Source organism: Protopterus annectens, chromosome 12.part0 (genome assembly GCF_019279795.1).
Source record: "Protopterus annectens isolate FY-2018-M chromosome 12.part0, PAN1.0, whole genome shotgun sequence".
Classification (NCBI taxonomy): Eukaryota; Metazoa; Chordata; order Ceratodontiformes; family Protopteridae; genus Protopterus; species Protopterus annectens.
The window spans coordinates 1,361,521,516-1,361,545,237 of record NC_056746.1 but is presented as its reverse complement, the minus strand read 5'-3'; the positions used below and the strand labels follow the sequence as shown (position 1 = coordinate 1,361,545,237).

The 23,722-nt window shown below is 41.4% G+C and overlaps 1 protein-coding gene across 1 annotated transcript in view; it reads right to left on the bottom strand.

Moving 5' to 3' along the window:
* The window catches only part of LAMA5 (laminin subunit alpha 5), a 1,615,491-nt gene that overhangs the window by 699,832 nt on the left and 891,937 nt on the right, over positions 1 to 23,722 (bottom strand). The window contains exons 27-28 of the mRNA XM_044090412.1: positions 18,674 to 18,837; positions 16,276 to 16,384 (exon numbers count right to left, since the gene is read on the bottom strand). Of these exons, the coding sequence (XP_043946347.1) occupies positions 16,276 to 16,384; positions 18,674 to 18,837 (273 nt within the window). The remainder of the gene's footprint in view (positions 1 to 16,275; positions 16,385 to 18,673; positions 18,838 to 23,722) is intronic.

Here is a 23,722-nt window from a genome sequence, read left to right as displayed (position 1 = left end):
GCTCTTCTGATGTTTCTGTTTAAATTCCTCTGTCTCTTTTGGAGCTTTTCTCCCCGGGCCTCTACTGAAAATGGACATATATCCAGCTAGACTAGCCCGGTCAACAAATGTAAAATAAATAAATAATGTAAAATAAATAAAATAAATAAAGGATAACCCAGTCAAGTGGTATGAAGAGGTTGTTAGGCCCCATGCCTTTACCAAGTGGGGAAGGAGGGAGGGAAACCTGTACTGCAGCTGTATTAGCACTCGAACATCTACATTTATGGTAGGTACAAAACTGTACTATGTTCATCGTGCATACAGCTGCAGTAATCACAGATGGGTAGAGTCCCAAAGCTATGCATAGGGTGGTAGGTACTATGAGGAACTGGGTTGAGCCAGAATGCCCTGCAAAACAGCAGTGGCAAAGCCTGCTCTTGTTCTGGAATATAAGGGCAGGTGGTAGTGTTTTGTGAAGGTATGTACAGAACTCCAAGTGGCTGCCTCCAAAATATCCTTAGTAGGCACACCTCTGAGGAAGGCTGTAGAGGTGGCTGTGGCCCTGGTGGAGTGAGATCTGATACCAGTAGGGACAGATTTCCCATGACAGGAGTAACAAAATCGTATGCAGTGGCCAATCCACTTGGAAATGGTCTGTTTGGTAACTGGTTTCCCTTGAGCCCCTACGACATAGGACACAAAAAGTTGTTCTGATTTCCTGAAGGACTTTGTTCTGTCCAAATAGTAACGTAGCTGCCTATGGATGTCTAAAGAGTGAAGCAGCCTTTCCCCTTTGTTTTGAGGGTTAGGATAAAAAGTAGGTAGGTGTATGGCTTGGTTTAAGGCTACCCTGGATACCACTTTTGGCATAAAAGATGGGTTAGTACGAAGGGAAACCCTATCCTGATGGAAGATGAGGAAGGGCTGCACCACCATGAGGGCCTGTAGTTCAGAAACCCTACGAGCTGAAGTGATGGCCAGAAGGAAAGCTGTTTTCCAGGACAAATATTGCAGATCTGTTGAGGCAGCAGGTTCAAAGGGAGGCAATGTTAATTTTTCTAGTATGTAATTAAGGTCCCAGGCTGGTATTGGTTGCTTCCTTGGAGGTCTTATATTCTTAGCCCCTCTGAGGAACTGCCGTAAGAGTGGGTGAGAGAATAAAGGAGGATCCGTGTTGAATTCTGCAGAAATGGCTGAGGCATGTATTTTAATGGAAGAAAATGAAAGTCCACTGTTCAGCAGTTCGGCTAGGTACTGTAAAACCTGAGGCAAGTTCAATTTTCTAGGGTCCTGGTGTCTTTTCTCATTCCAACAGCAAAACCGCTTCCATTTCGCAGAGTAAGCTTTTCTAGTAGATGGTCTTCTGGCCTCCAAAATGACATCCTGCACCTCCTTGGAGAGTAGGGTCTGTTGTGGTGTTAAGGAATTTTCCATGCAGTGAGGTTGAGTGTTTTCAGCTGACCGTGAAGGGTTTTGTAGCTGTTCTGAGTCAGCAGAAGAGGTGTTAGAGGCAGGGACCAGGGAGGAGTATGTGTTAGGCTCCTCAGGAGTGGATACCAGTGTTGCCTTGGCCAATCTGGAGCAATCAGTATCATCCTTGGTTTGTCTGTTCTTGCTTTCAAAAGCACCTTGGGCAGAAGAGGCAGAGGTGGGAATGCATAAACTGTCCATGCTGTCCAACTGAATGAAAGGGCGTCCACTTTCCAGGCCTTTGGATGGAAGGTCCTTGAACAAAACTTTTGCAATTGATGGTTCCTGTGGGAGGCAAAAAGATCTATGTCTGGCCTCCCCCACGCTTGTATTATCTCCGTAAACACCTGAGGATGTAACTTCCATTCGTGTGGATCTGTCATATTCCTGCTTAGAGTGTCTGCCAGTGTGTTTTCCAGTCCTGGCAAGTACTGTGCTTGAAGTTCGATTTGTCTTTCCAGAGCCAAGTTCCAAAGAGTCATGGCTAGTCTGCACAAGGGGTATGAATGTGTTCCTCCTTGTTTGTTTATGTACCACATTACTGTGGTGTTGTCTGTTCTTATCAGTAATTGTCCTGGATGCAGGAAGTCCTTGAAAGCTGTAATTGCATTTATCACTGCTAGCATTTCTTTTTGATTGATGTGAAGGTGCTTTTCCTTTTGGGACCATCTGCCCTGAATGCACCTGTCCTTCATGTGCGCCCCCCAGGCGTAATCTGAGGCGTCTGTGGTTATGACTTGTTTTGCTTGAGGCTTGCAGAATGGAAGGCCTGTGTTTACTTGACATGCTTGAGCCCACCATAGAAATTCCTTTTGCAGACATGGAATTATTGGTATAATTGCTTCCAAACTGTAACTGTGTTGAGACCATAGATTTTTTTAGGTACCATTGAAGTTTCCTCATATGCAGCTTTGCACATGGGATTAGAAGAATGCAAGATGCCATGAATCCCAGAGCCTGCAGAATTTTCCTTGCAGTAAGCCTGGTACTTTTTGCTAGTGTTTTGAAGTACTGAGATAGTTGCCCTTGTTTTTCTGGCGTAAGATATGCCATCTGGGTGTTTGTGTCCAAGCTGGCACCCAGGAAGGTTATTTTCTGAGATGGTGTTAGCCTTGATTTCTCCTTGTTGATGGTGTATCCCAGAGAAAGCAGTAACCGTGTCACATATGCCAGATGCTCCAGTAGTATGTGTTTGCTGTCCGCTTGGATCAGGCAGTCGTCCAGATAAGGGTAAATATGTATCCCTTGAAGTCTGCAATAGGCAATCACTGATGCCAGGCACTTTGTGAATACTCTGGGCGCAGTAGATAAGCCAAAGGGCAATGCAGAGAATTGATAGTGGATTGAACCTGCAAGAAATCTGAGGTATCTTCTGCAGCTTTGTCTGATTGGGACATGCAGGTATGCCTCCTTGAGGTCCAATGTTACCAGCCAAAACTCCTTGCCCAGCATGGGAAGAAGTTGCTGTAATGTGAGCATCTTGAATTTTGGTGCAGTAGAAATGTGTTTAGGATGGATAAGTCCAGAATGGGTCTCCAGTCGGTTCCTTTTCTTGGTACCAGAAAGAGTCTTGAATAAAACCTTGACCTTGTTGGTGCGTAGGTACCTTTTGTATAGCTCTCATGTTTAGGAGCTTTGAAATTTGCAGTTGTGCCTCTGCCCTTTGATTTTGTGGCAGGTTTGGCATGCCTCTCATTTTTGGAAGAGTGTGAAATTGAAATTTGTAGCCTCTGTTTATAATATCCAGTATCCATTTGTCTGTTGTGACAATATGCCAATTGCTTGCAAATAATGCTAGTTTTCCTCCCAAAGGTGCTACCAGCTGAGACTTGCTTGGCATGGAAATGAGGGAGTCATTGGGTTTGCTTCCTGTATTGTTGTGCACTGTCTTCACCACCTCTTGGTGCTGGAGATTGCCATTGTCTGCCTCTATATGATCCTTGTGATTGCCCTCTGCCCCTTGTGCGTCTGTATCTACCTCTTTGGGGCTTGTCAGTGGCTGGAAAGGACCAGTTTTTTGAAGGCCAGTTCCTGCTAAAACGTGGTGGCTGGACCTGTAAGAAAGCTTTAACAGTTTGCATAGATTTGGCTTTTTCTTCCATTTTTCATAGTATATCCTCAGCATTAGTACCAAACAGCACATCCTTTTGTAAAGGAGCATCAAGAAGTTTAGCTTTCACATGATCAGGCAAATTTTGTTCCCTAAGCCAGGCATGTCTGCGAATGACTGATCCTGTAGCAGCCGCTCTACTGGAGGCCTCTAGGGCATCATAGCCACATTGTAAGGTGTGTTTACCCACTTGCTCCGCACTATGCATCATATCCTGTAACTCTTTTAAATCTGGTTGTTCAGGTTGAGACATTTTGTTTTTTAATTGTGATAACAGGAACTGTTGATATTTAATCATATGAAACTGGCAGTTTAAGGCCCTCATGGCTAGGGTGGCCGAGGTATATACCTTCTTACCCCACCTTTCTAGAGATCTAGATTCCCTTTCTGCAGGAAGTGGATTCTTGGCAGTGGAGGCCTTTAATCCCTTAGGGCCTTGTGAAATGGTTTCAGGGTCAGCATTATGGCCTTTGTAGAGAAATTGGTGAGAACTGGGTACTCTGTAATATCTATCAGGCTTTACTGGTGCAGGAGGTAGAGAATCCGGGTTAAGACAAGCCTCCGAGTAGACATCATCCAGTACCTCCAAAACAGGGGGTATAGCCAGAGGTCTGTGCTGAGGTAACCAAAGAAATTCCCTAAGTCTTTTCTTAGAATCTGAAAAGTCTTGGCCTTTCCAATGGAAGTGTTCCCTCAAGGTGTGCAAGGTTTCCCCAAAGGAAAAATCCTCAGGGGGGGCTACAGAAGGAATGGACTGTTCTGCATCCGAATCCTCAAAAGGGGAGTAAGAGTGTTCCTCTGCATCAGAATGTTCTGATAAAATGGATCCCTGATCAGAAGAGGGGATTCTTCCTCCACTCTGGGTCTCTTGTCAGGAGGGGGCTGAGAACCTCTGATAAGAGTTATTAGATCCTCAGCCATTTTAAGCATCTGTTTCTTAGGCATGGGTCCAGGAGATGGGCCTTGTGCAGCAGGCCTAGTGTGATGCCTGGCTGCTTTGGATTTAGTAAAGGCCTTAATAGAAAAAGAAGATGAAGGCCTAAATACACCATGGGTGGAGGTGGACCTGTCCACATTAGTAGGCTCTACATAAGCCGGGGCTTCGGTTGTAGTCTGGGAAAGGGCCGAGGACCCAGCGGTCTCAGGTACAGAAGACACCACCAAAGGAGTGTCGTCGGTAGTCAGGGACTACAAAGGCGTCTCGCTGAGAACCGGACCACGTGAAGCCTGTTTCGGCGTGGTGTCGGCGGAGACCGCGGGCCTCGCATGTCGGTCCTTTTCCTTGCGTTTTTTGGATAAAACGGTAGTCGGAGTGTCCGACGACATTTTATAGTCAAGAGCTTTACCAAAATAGTGTTGGGCGAACTCCGCCCGACGCTTGATAGTGCGTTTATTGAAAGTAGCGCAAAAGCGACAGCCCGAGACGTCGTGGTCTGGACCCAAACAAGGTATGCACAGGGAATGGAAATCCTTATGCGGTATTTGCTTCCCACAAGAAATACAATTATTAACTTTTTCTGACATCGGTCTGAGGCAAGAAAAGTTTCCCCAACGGGGTACTTAGCTTTATGAAGACTTCGGTTCCAAATATTTTCGTAATTCAGGAGCTGGCCGACCGGCACTTGCGAACTGCTTCTGCTTCGGGCACCGCGCGGCAAAAAAGACTGAAGAACATGGCATCGGCTGTGTCTTATATACTCTGGCCTTCCTGGCGTCAGCAGAGTGTGCGGCGACAACCGACGCCGGACCAAGACTTTGGAATTCGGCCGACCGAGGGACCGCCTGACGGCTGAAAACCCATCTGTGATTACTGCAGCTGTATGCACGATGATCATCATCTTTAAATGCTCTTATTACTGGAGGAATAGCTAAGCACCTTGGTTGTATTATAGTTAGTAGCTCAGAGTAACTTTCTTTGGTAAAGGATAGCTGAGGTGCAGTCTTATCTCTCATCAAGTTTTCCATTAACTGGGAAAACTACTCATGTGCCAATACACTTGCCCAATGTTTCCTGGAGTTCATCAATTCCAGTGCCCTGGACCAGCTCATTCTTACCACCACTAAAGGAAGCAACATCCTTGACCTGGTCATAACTAACATGGACGGCCATTGCTCTACACCAATAGTCAGACCCTCCCTGGTTAGATCCGACCACAAACTAATCACCTTGGAAATCCACATCCCTTCCACCTCCCACCAAAGGTAACCACCATGAAAAACTTTTCCAAAGCTAACTTTGGGCTCCTAAAATCAGAGGTGGCTAACTTCACGGCACCCATGCAAATGGAGAATAGTTGCATGACCACCGAATCATACACCAATGCACTGTACGAACACGTACACAAATGCATGGATCTCCCACACCCAATAGAATCAAGACACTCTACCCACAAAAAAGGAAGCCAATCTGGTGGGCCCTGCTATAAACAAACTCTACAACAGAAGGAGGAAACTGATGTGGAATAAGGTGAAGTCCCAAGACTGGAAAAACTCCTTTACCAGCCTCAACAAAAAGTTGAGATCCCTCTAAAGCTAGCTATGAAAACAGAAATGGAGCAGATAGTGACAACCACAAGGCCTTCTATAGTTATGTAAAGAATTTCCATGGCAATACTCAGATTTGCTCTGAGCTACTTGACAATGGTACCTCCTATACCGAGCCAACAGATATTGCCAATATACTGGCCAACAGATTCAGTGTCAGCTGTACCCTTCCCCCCTCCAAAGGACCAATCACAATACCAGTAGATTGCCAGGAACCCAATATTACTGCTGCACAGGTTAAAACAGCACTGTCAAAGGCCAAGAATACAGCTTCTATGGGACCTGACAATATCCTTGGCTGCATTCTACACAAACTACAGAGTAAACTGGCACATCACCTGTGTGCCCTGTTCAATCACAGCCTCACCTCAGGCTTTGTCCCTATCAAATGGCACACTGCTACAGTCATCCCTCTCCACAAAGGAGGAGTGACAACAGACCCTGGGAACTATTGCCCAATTAGCCTGATGAGTCTGATATGCAAAGCTATGGAATGCATCATCATGAACCTAATAAACAAGGATATAGGGAATCTCCAAACTCTGGATCCAACACAGTTTGTTTTGTGAAGGGTAGATCATGCCTGCTCAACTTGGTCGACTTCTTTGAGTCAGTCACCAGAGCTGTGGATGAAGGCAATGTGTTTCATACAGCCTACCTTGATCTAGCCAAGGCCTTTGATACCATTCCTGACTCAGGAATCACAGAAAAACTCACCAAGCTAGGCATCAACCCCTATATCAATATGTGGTTGCAAACTGGCTCACAGATAGAACCCACAGTGTTAAAGTAGCTAACTCCAAGTCAGACTGCTGACTAATCATGAGTGGAGTCCCACAGGGTTTGGTCCTGGGTCCTCTCCTGTTTGGTATCTACTTCTCTGAAGTCCAGGCCAACATGAAGGGACTCTGGCTGACAAAGGTCACAGACGATTGCAAGTTAGGAGCTATTATTAACTCCCCAAATGATGTTGACATCCTACAGAATGGCCTCACTGAGACCAACAACTAGTGTCAGAACCATGGCCTTAAGCTCAATGCCAAAAAATGTGTCATCATCCTCTTTGGGAAAAACACGGTTCCCATGAATTACCACATTGATGGTAGTCCACTGAACACAGAAGGCATCATACGAGATCTGGGAATACAGGTTGACAGCAATCTTGTCTTTTGATCACCACATTGCCACTGTGGTCAGACAGTCCTTCTATGTGGCACATCTCATTACTAAGGGTTTTGCATCTAGGAAGAAAGAGGTCATTGTCTTCCTCTACTCTTCCCTCATTCGGCCAATCATCGAGTACAATACCCCATTTGGCATGCATCTCACTAGACACCTGCAACAACTGGAGAGGCTGCAAAAGTACCTCACAAAGAGGATTCTAGGCCTTAAACACTTGCCCTATATGGACAGACTCAAAAAACTCCAACTATTCTGTCTCATATCGCCTACTTAAAGGTGATCTGTGCTTGACTTACAAAGCCATGTCTGACCCAGCTCTGTTAGAAATGCTACATCTAAAGAAATCCCAATCCCTAAACACCACATGCTCCACAGACCTCAACCTCATTACAACAATCAACAGTATGTACTGGAAGGACAGGTTCATAATCCAGAGATTGCCCATGCTATGGAATAGACTTCCCATACATGTCAAGCAGAGCACCTTGCTGACCTTTTCAAGAGAAATCTTGATGAGTGAATGGGAAATAGAAAATTCACCACATGGATAACTCCAGTGGCTCTACTAGACAGAGGCACTGGGAACTAAGGTCGGGTGCCCTGATGCCAGGGTAATGCTATGGCTAGGCTTGTAAAGGCCCCAGGGCCATTAGCCTAGTACACACCTATGAACGAAATCTACAATCAGAACTATACAGTTCTGAAATCAGTGTAATAGCAAATGCTTGTCACCAAAAGTCTTTTTGTGTAACCAGCTTCATGAAAACTAGGTAGTGTCAGAAGAGAGCTGAGAGGGCTGAAGTGCATTCTCCATGGACACAAGAGTCAAAAGCCTGGTTCTGACCATTTCAGTAAGGCCTTGGTCACCTGTCCTGCACTGGATCACTATCTTGGTCCAAAACCAGTTTTTTGGCTTTAAGGTTACTCTGCATTTTTATGGTTTCTGGGAAATGCCTTACATGTTTTACCCACCTTCTGAGAATCTAGACTTAGAGGCTCATTCTTTGACTAACAGAAACAGATATCCCTCTGGGGTAGGATCAAGAATTTAAGGTGCTCCACAACCCAGTCATAAAATGGCAATACTGACAAAGCAGGCCGAAATCTAAAAACCTTCACTCATCTGAGTAATAGTTTCTTATTGAAATCCCTACAACAGTCAGAATTCTCAACCACATGATTCTTTCCTAAATCCCTAAATAACAAAAAACACACGTTATAAACACTAGTCCTTAGGAGAAATCAGTCTTCCACATGAAAATTGTTTGGTAATCATTTCTGGGGATATCACCAAAAAAAAATATCCATGAAGAGTCAATGTAAGTAATTATAAAATCAGGTATCAGGGCCAACAATAAAAAGTATACTGGAAAAGAAAGCCAAAACAAGCAACTTATCATTGCTCTCGAAGATCAGCCAAGGAAACGAATTAAAAACTGCTAAGTGATAGCAGTGTCCATTCATTTCAGCAGAAAAAAGAACCGAGGAAAGCATGGGCTACAATCTCTTTTATTGACAGACATCATCAAATGGTCACAGTTTGGAATCCAGCCTCATGTTCCCTCAGGATGACCAGCTGCCCTCCAGAGCTGACATTAATACTAATAGCCTGTTACTGCCCCAGTCGCATTACGAATGCAGTGGAGCAGTGATCTGTAAGTTAAACATCTAAGTTAAACATCTAAGTAATGCTGTGCAATGAATCAGGACAGTCAGCGCATTCTGTTTTCACAACTGTAGTTAAAACACACTCTGCTTGAGTGCCGTTAGACAGAAACGGCCCAATATACAGAATGATTTTTAGCCTTTTCCATACAGAAGTGGCAAAAGAATCTGCCTCATAAAATGCCATCAACCTCTTTACACACACTTAATGAGTGTCAAAGCTACAAACGAGAGAGCACGTACTGTACAATTAAGAAATGGCAAGTTCTAAACCAGTCTGATAAATGACCTTTCTTCTCTCTACAAGGGTAAAGAAATTAGACAGTGAAAAAGAAAACTCACTCCCACAAAATGCTACAGCTTTAAAATGACTTACTTGAAGATAATTTACTATTATCTATACAAGTCATGTGGAACCTGGGTATCTGTGTTGTTTGACACTCCTTTGACCCCACCATGTCTTTGTCATTGTAAGGAAACCCTTCTACCTTGCACAGTTTGTCCTTTGTGGTATCTCCTCAAGATCCAAACAAATTATAGTATTACTTTACTCCTCCTGTGTTAGCTCTAGAATGGAACATAATCTTCTATTTGCCACATACCTTACTAAAAACCTAAACCAGCTCAAGAGACCTCAAGTGTTTCCTCACAAACAATACCAAGTCTTGGTGCTATTATCCACTCTGATAAACTGAAGTCCTTATTCCTCTGTTCACTGTTGGAGAAGCTCATGAGGGATGGCATCTGCGTAGACATCCATGCTATGCATTACCCAGCATTCCAAGCTAATGCTTCACCTAAACAGAACCAGAGGTAAACCAGGTAGCTGTTCTACAGTTCTAAACATAACGCTGCCACATTAACACCAGGTAGGGTGACAGGTACTTAACCCTAAGTAGGTCCCACTTCTGGAATAGGGTGTCTGTATATATTAAGTAGAAGTATTCCCTGGCAAACTTTAAAAGCAGCCTGGATGAGTAAATGGGTGACTGCAAAACTTTTATTGGGAAAATGTAAAGAAAAATCTAAAAGCGGTACATTCTGAGTCTTACAGTAGTACAGGGTGATGCAGCAGATCAAGCCATTCGACATTTTAGACACAAATAATTCAGCACTTAAGACTATGTCTATACAGTGATTAGAAAGATGTTTCACTGAATTTTATATTTTTATTAGCTCATAGTATCAACAAACACCATATGTCTGTTTTCATACAAAGTTTTATTTTGCTTCTTGACATCATCTCTAATTCACCCCCCCCCCCCCACTAACTACTGACATATGCTAAAATGGATCTAGGACACTTGAATGAATGCACACTTCACTGAATCCTAAAATCACCCACACAGGCTATCGAAAGTGCTACTTAACGAAAACACAGTTCATAGAGTCCCAAATTACTGACAGTAGCTTTAACACTACAGTTAATGAGTACACCTTTAGATAACCTGCAGATGGTTCACAACGTGTACGAACGTACTAAAAACAGAATGGCGGATTTGTGTAGGTTACCACCTGGTGTTTTAGGTCAGGTGTATCAAACAGTAAAGTCGCAGTATGGAGGTGAAGTTTTGCTGATGGAAGGATATGTCTATCAGTTGAAGAAGAAAACCAAGACGAAAAAGTATTGGTGCTGTAAGTATAAAGCATTAGAAAAAATGTAAAGGCAGAGCTATTACAGTTTCCATGACTTCAGCTGAAGAGCTAGTGAAATCGGTGGAACACTTCCATTCAGGAGAGCCTGAGGAAGTTGAAAAGTACAAAGTATTTGCAGACTTAAAGCAGAGGGCAGCTTTTTCCAGAGACTCATATTGTGTGATAGTAGATGATGCTGTAGCGTCTTCTTTAGATTTTGCGCTGTATTTACCAAGCAGAAGATCGTTGTTACAGACAGTGAAAAGAATTCGCTCAAAGAACATAGGGACGAGGTTTGGTTTAACAGTATATTTAGATGATATCAATCCAGACAATTTTCCTTTGAAAGACGGAGTCTTCCTTAACAAAAAAGGTCAGTGATCAGAGTAAGCAGAAAGTACAGTTTTGTACGGACCATGTCCTGGGTCTGGGCAGCAGTTCGCCTCTTGTTTCACGGCACCGCCATTGTGGCGGTCAGGAGCCAATTGCTCTCACATTGACTTGTGTCCGTTGCCAGAGTTTTTCTTTTGGCATTTTTCAATAAACTCTAAATTTGGCAAATTTTTCATACATGCAGGTTTCCATCCAGTATGTTTACTCATATAAATTGGGCCCAGTGTAATGGAGCCCCCAAACACCCACCATATAGGATAAGGTGGGAAACTACCTGCAAAGTACTGGTAAAACACCTCAGGAGAATATAGATGTATTATGTAGACCAAAAAAAGTTACCAGATATGAGGGGAAGGAAGTTATATGGAGGGTGGGTAAGTCTGCAGGCACCTAAATGGTAGAGGGTCATGATTAATGGAGGGGTGAAAGAATGTAGGATAATTATCTACAAGTTGCAGAGGAATAAATTATGGTAATGTAGGGTAAGGAAGCACCTGCAAGGAAACAAGAGCGTAGAATACCATAGGGAAACTAGCAGTTAGTGCTTAGCAATGGTATGCCCAAGCCAGTATAGAGGTGTAAAGGATCGTAGTGGCACAGCAGGATAAAAGTCAGGTAGTGCCTCTGTAATAATGCTTGCCTGATGTATGCACGGAGTTCTATTTCCATGGTAGGATCCTTGGTAGCTAATCCGTTGGAAATTGGTTTCCTTCCTTTCCTGTTACATATTTGGAGATGATCCTTTCAGTTCTGCTTCCTTTTTCCTGTCTGGGAGTTTTTTTTCACCAATTTTGTTTCAAGGTAGTGTAGAGATTGGTCTGTTGTCTTGGTTGGGGTTTGTATGTCAGGTCTCGTATGTTATTTTCCTGTTAGAGGTTGGGGAGGATGTTTTGGTCCTGTCCATGTAGTGAGCGAATGGCCGGACCTTAGATTGAAGTTGTAAGAAAGGGGAAGTTTGCCTGGACACTCTATTGGGATTTAAGGAAGCTCTTGGTCCTGATTATATTCAAGGATGGGTTCGGTTGCCCTTAGTGAAGTATTGAGCTGCCATCAGGAAGGCAAGTTAATAGAAAGTGAAGACAGTTCAGGCTGTACTGCCAAGAGTTGCTGGAGTCCAGACAAGCAAAGAAGTTGAAGTAGCACGTTTTAGGATGGCAGTTTTCCAGGAGTTTTATTGTTTTAGGTTCTGCTCTAGCCCTCAGAAACGGATGCTGAAGGAGTCGAGAACTAAGGCAGAAAGGAGGGAAAGGAGAGCTGAGGAGCTGGTCTTCCTGGAGGGCAGGTACAGTGGTGTCCAGGCCTGAGTGCATGACTAGAGGGTGTGATAGACAGGGCCTGTTAAGCTGGCCCCTTGGCTTGGTGCTTTGGTCTTTGCAGCTGAATTCTTTCTTGTTGAGCTTTGTATTCAGCTTTCCAGGACCTTTTGCCCTTGCTTTTATATTCTAAATCTGTTAAAGGTAATTTATGTTCCAGGTTGTTGTAATGTGTTCAGAAAATTTGGGTTAATTTCTGTATGTTAATGTTCTGGCATGTCAGTTGCAGGTTTTTAGGTTTGGATGCAGAATAATTTGTACCCGCCCATTCCTCATCAGGGGAATAGGGTCTCAGCCAGTCCAATCCTACTGTGGCCTCAGCAGCAGAGGGTACTTGATCCTCTTGCGAACCTCTGGTGCTATCAGAAGCCTCCTCGATGTCTTCTGCACAAAAGGAACCAACTGACTGAAGTAAGCAACGTAGCTTTCAAGCAAGTCCTAGCAAGTTCCAACTTGGTCCTTCAATCCGGTGATTGCATGGGAAGGCAATATCTTCTATTTCTGGCAATCAACATTGCATTGTGATATTTGAAGATGTCCGTCATGCATCCACATTGGGGTCTGTTGAATTTTCGTGCAGCTCTGTCGGAATGAATGTTTTCCCTGGTGGTGTCTGCTAAATTGCCTGTAATAAATTGTCCTAAGCTGTTTCCAACTCCCATAGTGAAGGTTGCATCATCCCATAAATGCCATAGGTCTAGTGCCAGCCCCTCCTAGTGCATATGTGTGGTGCTGTGTGTCCTTATCAACAGCTGGGTGCTGTGAAGAAGAGGTCTGAATGGCTGTCGTGAAGAAGAGTTGCCATCATTTCATTTTTTTTTTTTTTGATGTATTATTTTGTTTTATTTCCATATATGTGTGGCCTGCAAATGTCTTGGGTGAAACCACTGTGCCGCCATCCATTGCCATCTGTCTGGTCTAGTTTGTCTTGCGTTTTTTTTTGTGATTGGTTGACTTTGCAGATTTTGACAGGAAGTTTTGGATAGTAAGTTTGCTACAGGCATGAGAACTCTTCAGGAATTTTGGGGATCATTGGAATTTTGGTTTCCCACCTGTGCTTCTTGAGACCACAACTGCTTAACTTCCACTGCCTTTTTCTAGAGACCAAAATTATGCTGGGGACCAATTATGCAGGATGCCATGAAGCCCTTGAGCCAACAACACTTTCCTTGCAGTTAGATGGCTCTGCTTTGTTAATGCCATGCTAGAGAGTTGTTGAGAAATGCAGTTAGTTTGTTTTGATGTTTTTGTTTTGATGTCAGAAGTGCTGCATGAAGGTTTATTATCCATTGGGATGGCCTTTTTTTGATATTGACTGTGTATCCCAGGGCTTGTAGCAGGTAGATGACTCTGTGTAAGTATTCTGTTAATTTGCTTTTGTTGTTTTGTTGTCCGCTTGTATCAGGCAGTAGGTTGGGTAGATTTTCTGCCAGATTGTCTGCCTGGCGTATACTGATGCCAGAGATGCTGATGAATTTTGGGGCAATACTGAGAAGTAGATAGATAAGCCAAATTGATAATGCTCTGATAAATGCTCTGATCTGCAAAGAAATCTGATTGGTCTTATGGCAAATTGGCTATGCCTCCTTGAGCAGGTATGTTTTAGATCTAGAGACTCCAGCCAAGACTCCTTGCCGGCTGCTGTAGGGTCAACATTTTTGTTTTGGATTTTGAATGGAATGTGTTTAGGGAATTTTAAAAGAGCTAGGTATTTGTTTATTTTTTTTTTTTTTTTCTCTTGGGCCCAGGAAGAGCGACCCGGCACGCGCCGCACTGCTTGAACAGCTGGCTTCGCACGCGACGACAAGAAAGACTGGAGAAAAATGGCGCCGGCTGATGCCTTTATACCTAAAACTGCCGCACCGGGGTGAAGGGTGACACCAGCAAGCCAGACCCAGACTTTGGAATCCGGCCGACCGAAGGGCTGCCTGACGACAGGACAACCCATTTGTAAGGACTGCAGATGCATCCTTGAAGGACATCACAGTTGTGCTGTTAACTACACAACAAAATCTGAAGGATTTAAGTGTAGCTGATATCTGATTGATGGAGGGCACTTACTTTGCTAGGGATGCAGAATGTCGACACTTGTACACCATACATTCAGTTGTGAAGTATGGTGCTTATTGCAAAAGTGTACCATTAATATACTGCTTTATGAGTAAGAAGTCGTTCCGGTCATATAATTTCATGTGGCAATGTCTACTTGAATTTTTCACTGGGCAAGGTTTAATGTATGCTGTTAGTTTCATTTTGTGTGATTTTGAGATAGCAGCTATTAAAAGCATAAAGCGTAATGTGAATAATGTGGTCTGTATAGGTTGTTTTTTTCATTTCGGGAGGAATATTTGGCGTAAAGTTCAGGCACTTGGACTTGCTCCATTGTACATCTCAAATATGCATTTTCAACACTGTGTTCAAACAGCTGCACTGGCATTCTTGGATGAAAAGGATGTGATGAGTACATTTATGCTACTTAAAGGCACATTTCCTATGGAAGGGAAAGCTTTGCTTAAGTATTTTGCAGAGTGGTATCTCCTTGGTAAACCCAGGGCTTTTTCACTAGATCGACTACTTGTATATGATTTCCACCATTGTTTCCCATTAAGTTTTGGAAAGTATCTGTGTTAAATGAGCTGAATCTACCCAGAACACAGAATGCTGTAGGAAACGTGTGGGATTTGTGTAACATTTTAATGGCTGTTGTTCGGGAACAAAACAGAGTGGATGAGGTTCGTTGCAGACTTTGTGATGCTTGTCCTCCTTCGCCCAAAAAGAAAGCATTATTTTGCTGCCAGCAGCAGTTTAAGACCATTTTTGATCATAAAGCAGCGTATACTAGTTGCAGTGCATGCAGGCTATCGCAAACCTTTTGAAAATATAATGGATATATTTACATTAACTGCATTGGATATTCACATTTACTGTGTAGTTCAACACATTACGTTTACTTGTTTTGAATGTGCACTATGGGGAATAATACCACTTTATGTTTTGCGGTTTTAGGCACTAGGGTCTGATTGCACTACTTGCGTTCGGTGATTTGTGTGTCGGTAAACTGTATTTTCGGCTTGTTGCAGTTTTGGTGTGTTATGTTCGCCGTTTTTGTGTTCAGTGAGTATGCATTCATTCAATTGTCCTACATCTGCTAAAACATCCAGTAGCAAAATCAAGTAAAACCATGACACTTGGGTTTAGAAATCATAAGTCTCAATTTCATTATTTATATCTCCAATTATTAATGGCTTTTGTCAATTAGCAAGTGTATCTCTAATCAGGCTGAAATGCATCTTTCACTTGTTAAAAGCGAAGAGAAAGAAACAAAATGAAAAAAAAGAAAACTGGCCTCACTTTCATCAAGAAAGAAGCATGCAATGGTCAAATTTAGAATACATTATCTGTTGTCAAGTTTAAGGCAGAATACTATAAAGTCTGAACTCCCGCTATCTAACAAACACAAAAATGTCATACTGTGAATGAATCTTTCAAGCTGCAGTATCTATTTACTTAGTGCACCTCACAGATTTTTTATACGGAAAGCATACCAAAATCTTGAAATTTGATAGAGTCTGGAAAGTGTTGTTATGAATACTAATTACCATTCTTCTAGAAGATTGAGTTTGGTTAGTGTTGCACTCGTACCTTATAAGGCTCTTTGCCGCATGCTGGCAGGTTTCCACCCTATGTTGTACCTCTCGTTTCGAACAGGGCTAAGCCATTCAAGCCCAGTGTGAATTTATGAATACCCACCCAATTACCCAACATTACCAGCCAAGATCAAAGTATTAGAAGTGAAATTTAGCACTTCAAAACCTACAAGAATAGAAGATAAAATAAACACAAAACACAACTAGCTAACCAACAATTGGCATTAGAAGAGTAGATTCATTATATGTGTGAAAACTGCTTTTTGCATGCTACATCTATGTCTTTCACACTCAAAAATACATCAGGAGAAATTCTGAATATAACGTGACTCACCAAAAAGAAATTTGCTCTATCTGCTATAAGCTGGATATCTGCTTCTGTTGACAGTTCAAACACTTTCACACGATTCTGATGATCAATAACTGCACTGCGACATGGGAAACTGAAAAAGAAAATCAAGCAACAGTGACTGAGACCCGTTACATTGGAAAGAGGTAATCGATAACCACACCGCAACATGTAATCGATAACCACACCGCAACATGGGAAACTCAAAAAATGAATTCACTAACGAGACATATTAAATGGAAAACTGTGAACCAGTTTTGTACAATACTGCAACCACACAAATCAATGAGTTTGTCATTCTCTAGCACCTATTACACTGCTTGCCGTCCTGGGGATACTTCTGTAGTACGTTTCACAGCTCGATACATTTTGCACACTACCTGCTACATAGAACCTAATGGTCAGCGCACCCTTACTTCTCTTTCTTGCCTGCATGCCGGGCTTCACACACTTTTACAATGAACTGTTCACCAGCCCTTGGACCATTGTTGCCCCTAGATTACCATCCATTTCCTGGCAGGTATAAAGTACTACCCTGCCCAGGTACATTCCATCTACTTCAAAAGCAACATAGTGGTCAGAGACTATACATGCATACATTTATTTTTAATTTTTTTGTTTATTCTTTTGCTAACCAGTAACAGGCCAAATATCAGACCTTTTTTCTTCAATGCCTAGGTACACTCGATGCCTAGGTGCACAGTGATACAGGACAGGCATGCATACTGTATACAAAAAAAAAAAGCTAGAATGCAAAATTAATGGATGTTGTTACAAACCTGATGGCAATGAAACATTGCTAAACTAAACTATATGACTATACCACTTTAAATATAATAATAAATATATCTGTTGATACAAATACAAATGTTACCTACCTTTCAAACCTTAATTCTTGTTTAAATACACAGTGGTTTCCAGATCAAAAGAAAACACTATATCCGAGAACCTGCAGCTTATAAGTTTTCAGTCAATCATTTTCAATCAGTCCTTTGTAAATAAAGCCCCTTACAACAATCACAGCATTATGCAATAAGTCAAACATATAGTTAATAAAAATAAATAAGGTATATATGAAAACAGCAAATGACAGCAATGAACAGTGAATGCAGTAAGCTAAAATGTGTTTCCAGTTAAACATTAACATGTCACCTCTATTTTAAAGCCATCCATTGAGTGAGTGGGTGAGTGAATGAGCGTGCTGCACAGAATCAGTATAAACATTATAATTTCTGCTTTACAGAATCCATAATTGAGTCCTGGTCTGGGGAGAAATAAGAAACTTTGCTTTAGATAAGCTTAGGTACTGCCAGCTCTGTGGTACAGACGGCTGAAGCCCTGATAGCTGTGCCAGTGAGCCAGCTTGAGCAGCAGACCCGGGTGTAGAAACAGTCAGAATGTATAGAGGAGGGGCCTGTGACTGGGGGAGGAGTCTGTGATGAAGACAGGTGAGCATCTATTGCTGACTCACCTGTTTGGGAGAGGGTGGTGATGCGATATCAAACAAAGAATATCTATTGGAAAAAGTCAGACAGTGAGTTACATGGCACAGAAGAAAGTCTTAGGTATGCATGGTAATCTAAGGACAGCAATGGCATTTCCTTGGTGCATGCAGGGACCATCACTGCATGTTCTAGCACAAACATATAAAGGAATGTGGTCTGGCTAGAGGGTCTATATTAGAAAATCGAACTTTCAAAAGTTCGACTGTCATACGGTTGACACCATATGATCGAATTTTTGAAAGTTTGAATGTTTTAACAGAGATCTACATACAGTGTGGAATGGGAAGATTTCCCTTTTCTGCACTGTAGTGCGATCTCGGAGTTGGTATATTTAAAGAATGGGGGGTGCAGCCCCTCTTCATGTGGCCGTTGCACGGGGGCTTGCCTCCCTGCTTAAAATGTTCAGGTAGGTTATTTGTGTAGTTTACTTTTTTTCTTAGATATTCGAACTTTTAAAAGTGCGATCATATGGTGCCAACCATATGATAGTCGAACTTTTGAAAGTCCAATTATCTAACATAGACCCTGGCTAGATGCACATAGAAATATCTGTGACAGTCAAGTAAGATGGTAAAATGGCACATGACTCTTGCCTCTCACTGTCTGGAAAGGTGAGGTGACTGATAATGAAAGGGGAACCCATCTCACAGGATGATGAAGGGAGTAACAGCATGCATGGTGTGAGGAACAAATGAAGCAATATATGTCTGGAATGGCTAAATGTTCAAATTAAGGAGAGCTAGGAAAAATGCTCAGTTGATAAGCTTAATTTAAACCTCAATGTAATCTACATTTCATCAGCAGGTGGAGCAGTCAGCAAGCTGTTGTGACACGTTCTAATGTCTGCACTATAGTTGTGATTAAGTAGTGCTGCCTACCTGAACTTGCACTTGTAGATTAACACCTTTCCCAGCTGGCTGTCGGTGCCTGGGGTATTCACCACCACATCCATGTTCTGCATAGCCTCATCTTCATTGATGTATTCCACCAGTAGCACATAACCACCCGGGCGGGAGACAGACACTGTTACCTGGACATTGATCTGAGGGCAGATTAATAAATTATGAAAAGTCCATCTTGATGCACTTTCCTGTGAAACACTACTTTACAACTTAGACCTGAGCTGTTGTAGAAGACCAGATTAAAACACAGAGCTGCTTATGTTTGTTGACACAGTTTCAAACATCATTACTTAAGAAAGCCAAGTGGTAAGCAACATTCAGAATAAGGCTTAGAGCTACTGCTTCACCACATTTTCACCAGACAGAGGGGAAACTGTGTTTATACTGTCAGAGAAACAGAAATGAGCAGACATTGCTTACGCACTTGTACAAAAAAAAATTAGGACGGCCTAGTCAGGTTTGCCTACCTAAGTCAGCCGTAATGTCAGCTCCTCCAATGGTTTCAGCACTTTTGTTCACTATCTAAAAATATGTAACTTTAGTGAATGTCACATATCCACATCCCTTAATGGGGCAAGTCCGAAAATAACAGTGAACAGAATCAACTAAGCCACTGGGCAAAGGAGGCCATTACGGATCTCAAAAGGTACAAGATAAAATGATAATCATTAGAAACTATGAAACAACAAATGAAAAGAATGTTTGCCCATCAGGAAAAAAAGATGATGGCAAAAATAAATGCAGAGGGGCAACAGGAGAATGGAATACAACCAAATCCTAACAAAATGGATTCACTATGTCTGCTTGACCCACCCCAGCTTACATCACATTAGTTCAGTTCTAACAGCTTGTAAAAATCAGCTCAAGCAGAAACATTCTTGTGAACATTCTTGGAGTGCATTTAGATTTTCTGACATAATGTGACATCACATTTGGTAGAAAGAAAGCTGTTTCCAACAAAAGAATCCAGCGCCCAAAGAGTAAAAAGTATACTTTATTGTGACTACACTGAAAAAAAACACACTATCAGATCGGTTTCGGCAACCTGCCTTCTTCAGTGATAAGCAAACAAACCATTTTGACATAATTATATACCTTGATTAATTAAACAATTACAAAATTTAAAGCAACAACACCATTACAAGGCTGTTATCCCAACAACGAATTATAAATGATCATTAAGGCCAGGGTTAACAAACCTCCCAGCCTAATTATCCAAGTTTTTTCTTTTTTGTTTAAAAGGGCATGCCACCCTAACTTACACTTCTGAAGGAAAATCTAGATAGTACAAAAAAATGTGTGTGTGTGTGTGTGTGTGTGTGTGTGTGTGTGTGTGTGTGGGAGGGGGGGGGGGTTTGAGCGATTTCAGGTGATACAGTACGTAATCACAAGTGGATGGTCATGTGACAAAATTATGATGGATTTGACTGGGTAACCAGCGGAGCAGAAGTACACCTTGGTGGGTAGGTTACTGCACACCTTGATGGGTAGGTAACTGCATGGCTTCTAGTTTTGAAGAACAGAAGTACACCTTGATGGGTAGGTTACTGCATGGCTTCTAGTTCTGATATTTTACTTAGGGCAGCAGTAAGAATAACACTGCTGTAGTGCTCGGAGCATCATTACACTCCGGAATCTTGAAAAAGCTAAACTTGTTAAACACTTAACTGTACCTTTGGGGAGCTTAACAAAACCTTAAGTATTCCCTAATCACTGTTAACGTTGTGTCTCATGCTAACAGCTTTTAAGATCTGTTTTACCTTGTCAGAGGAGTACTTTGTTTATGCCTGCTGTACCTTTTAGCTGTCCCTAATTATGCGAAACACCTCCTCCTTTTGTTTCATACTTCTCACCGCCTCTCATAGCATTTTTAGTTTTCTGGTAAATCACTGAGGATTACAGTCCATCAAAAATGCCAGTCATTAGAATTTCATATTTCTTATTCAGAAAATGCACATTGATAAAAAAAAAAAAAAGATTGTTCTATTCACTAAGTGAATTAGAACATTTAAAACGTATCCCTGATTTTAATCCTTTATTCTTCCATTATCTTTTGATTTGTCTGAATTCTTACAAGAGGAAGTTAGGAGGCATGCTGCTATCCTTTTGACAGTGCTCAGTAAATGCTTTTACAGGTTTCAAAGCCAGAAAAACACTTTACGCTTCTACTTTTTTCTGTTAACTAAGCAGTACATGGAGCAGATACAGCTCCATGCACTACAAAAAAGTATGACCCTGTCTCCAGTCATAACCCTTACTATGTCTTCTCTACATAGATGCCAGCATTCAGCTCTTAGCATGCATTAGCAAGTTTAGCAGGGGGCATTACAGAGAAGAAGTAACAGATTTTACAACCTTTAAATGAATTGAAACGTGCTACAGGAATGTCTCAGACACATGATAAGCTGGTCATGTGATCAGCCATCTAATCAGACTCATCTGTATGTGGGTTGGTGACCAGGACAGTAAAGTGAAAACAAAGGGTCAGACAATGATGAAAGAGAAGAGTGAAAAACAGGGTTTCCCTACAAGTGGTCAGTATCCATTCCCTCATCTGTTATTTCCTAAATCCCTGTGTGGGTATCTATTTTATGTGCAGGTATTCAGAGCATGTGTGGGTTTATATGCATGTTGTGTTTTTGGAAATGCAGACTAATGTGAGTATAACACATCTGTGTCTGCTCGTTTGGAACTATACTCGTGTGGATACTGTGTGGGTCTTCGGTGCAGGTGTACTCTAAATGTGGGAATGCATGGCAAGTGTGGGTTGCACATGAGTTGGTACAATGTACATGTACAAGAAAACGTTATGCATGTGTGTCTGCATGTGTGGGGATATAGTGCATGTGTTATGCTGTATGTGTGGACATATAGTACATGATTCTGACTATTTTGTCTATTGATGCACTTTTTACAGAAGTAAAGTATTTAGAAAGTTGGTGGTGATGCTGCAGGTTATTTACAATTCACCCACATTTGGTAGACTTAGCAAACAACCTTTCTCCAGTTTGGGAGCATGTATACCTGTATATATTTTTCACATTCGTCAACAGAACGTCTGCTTCAGGTGATAATGCAAATACCTTATTCTGCAAACCTGATCATCTAATTATGACCTGTGTCTCAGAATCGCTTATGAAATTACAGGCTGCCAAATTACAGTGTCAGACATACTGCTTAGCACCTGTGTAGATGGTCTGGGTGAGTACTCCAAGCTTAGGGCATCCACTACCAACCAGTGGGGTTGTTTTTGGTAAAAGTCATGATAGCTCCTATTGATGAGAAGGAATCTGCCTATCTTAGCTGTAGAAAAGTCCTTGGATGTCAGAATAGTTTACTTCCATTCATTTTATTTGGAAATGACAGGCACTTTTCATGTGCTAATACTGGATGAGGTAGGGAACACACAAAGCTATGACAGTATCTCACACACTTACAGTGAATATAAAAAGTGTACACCACCTGTTAAAATGCTAGGTTTTTGTGTTATAAAAAATGAGACCACAATAAATCATTTCAAAACTTTTCCCACCTTTAATGTGACCTATAACCTGTACAATTCAATTGAAAAACAAACAAATCTGTTAGTGGAAAATAAAAAAAAAAAAAACTTACAATAAGCTGGTTGCATAAATATGCACACTCAAACTAATAACTGTTTTGTTTTATGTGGGACTTTTTTGATTGTTATTGAACATATTTGAATATCCATCTTCAGCTGTGTTCTCTCCTCCGTGTCTGGGATTTATCATTATTATACGTTGGATGCACTAGGAGGAGAGTTTACTCCACGTTCTTTGTTTTTCCTTGAGTTATAAACTAATACTTTGTTGAAGCACCTTTTGATTTAATTACAGCACTCAGTCTTATTGGGTACACACCTGTCATCAATTAAAGAGACTCTGATTAACCACAAATAAAGTTCAGCTGTCCTAGTGGGATTTTCCTGACATTTACTCAGTTGCCTGATACAGCAAAAGTTCTGTTTTTCTCTACTGGGGATGTGAAAAAATTATACATAAAAAATCCAAATGTTGCGAGGTTTTTCATTTTACCTAAAGTACATAAGGATTTGTATAATCCCCCAGGACATCCAATTGTTAGTGGTAAAGGGGCCTTCCTACAAAATGTGGGTATCTTTTTGGACTCTATTTTAAAGGAACATGTCATAAGAATTCCATCTCATGTTAAAAATACCAAGGAAGTCTGTGATAGCTTTAAGGGCAGAATTTGGCAGGATAATTTTTATTGGGCAAGTGTTGATGTAAAATCCCTATATACTTCTATTTCTAACAAATGGGGGTTGGATGCAGTATTTAAATTTCTGGGGGATGGACCTAGAACATCATTTATTAGTTCCCTTTTGGAATTTTGTCTCACTCACAATTTTTTTGAATTTGATAGAAAATATTATTTACAAAAGGAAGGCATGGCAATGGGTGCTAGCTGTGCTCCCTCCTATGCTATCATTTTCATGGGGTATTTTGAAAATTTGTTTTTGTATACTACAACTTTTTTTCACAAAAATGTAATTGTGTATAAAAGATTTATTGATGATTTGTTGTTTTTGTGTCAGAGTGATCCATTGGAGTTCAATGATTTTATATCTAATTTGAAATTGAATCCATGTGGCTTGGACTTCACTTATGTTGTGGATACAAGGTCCATCCAGTTTTTGGATATTAATTTCTATATTGGTTGCGATGGAAAAATTCATCATAAACCATTTCACAAGACAATGGCAGTCAATAATTTTCTGCATGCTACAAGTATGCATAGCACTGATTTAATCAATTCTTTACCTTTAGGAGAGTTTAAAAGAATTGCTGGAAATACATCAGAGGTTAGGAATATTAAAAGGGAATTTGATTTAATTTGTGAAAAATTAAAGAATAGGGGATATCAGTGGAACAATATTGTGTCACATAGAAAAAAAGTGGAAAGAGATTTAAATTTGGGTTTTTTGGAATTTCATCCTTATTATAACAACAAGGAAAGCAAAAATAATAGAGGATTTTTGAAAAT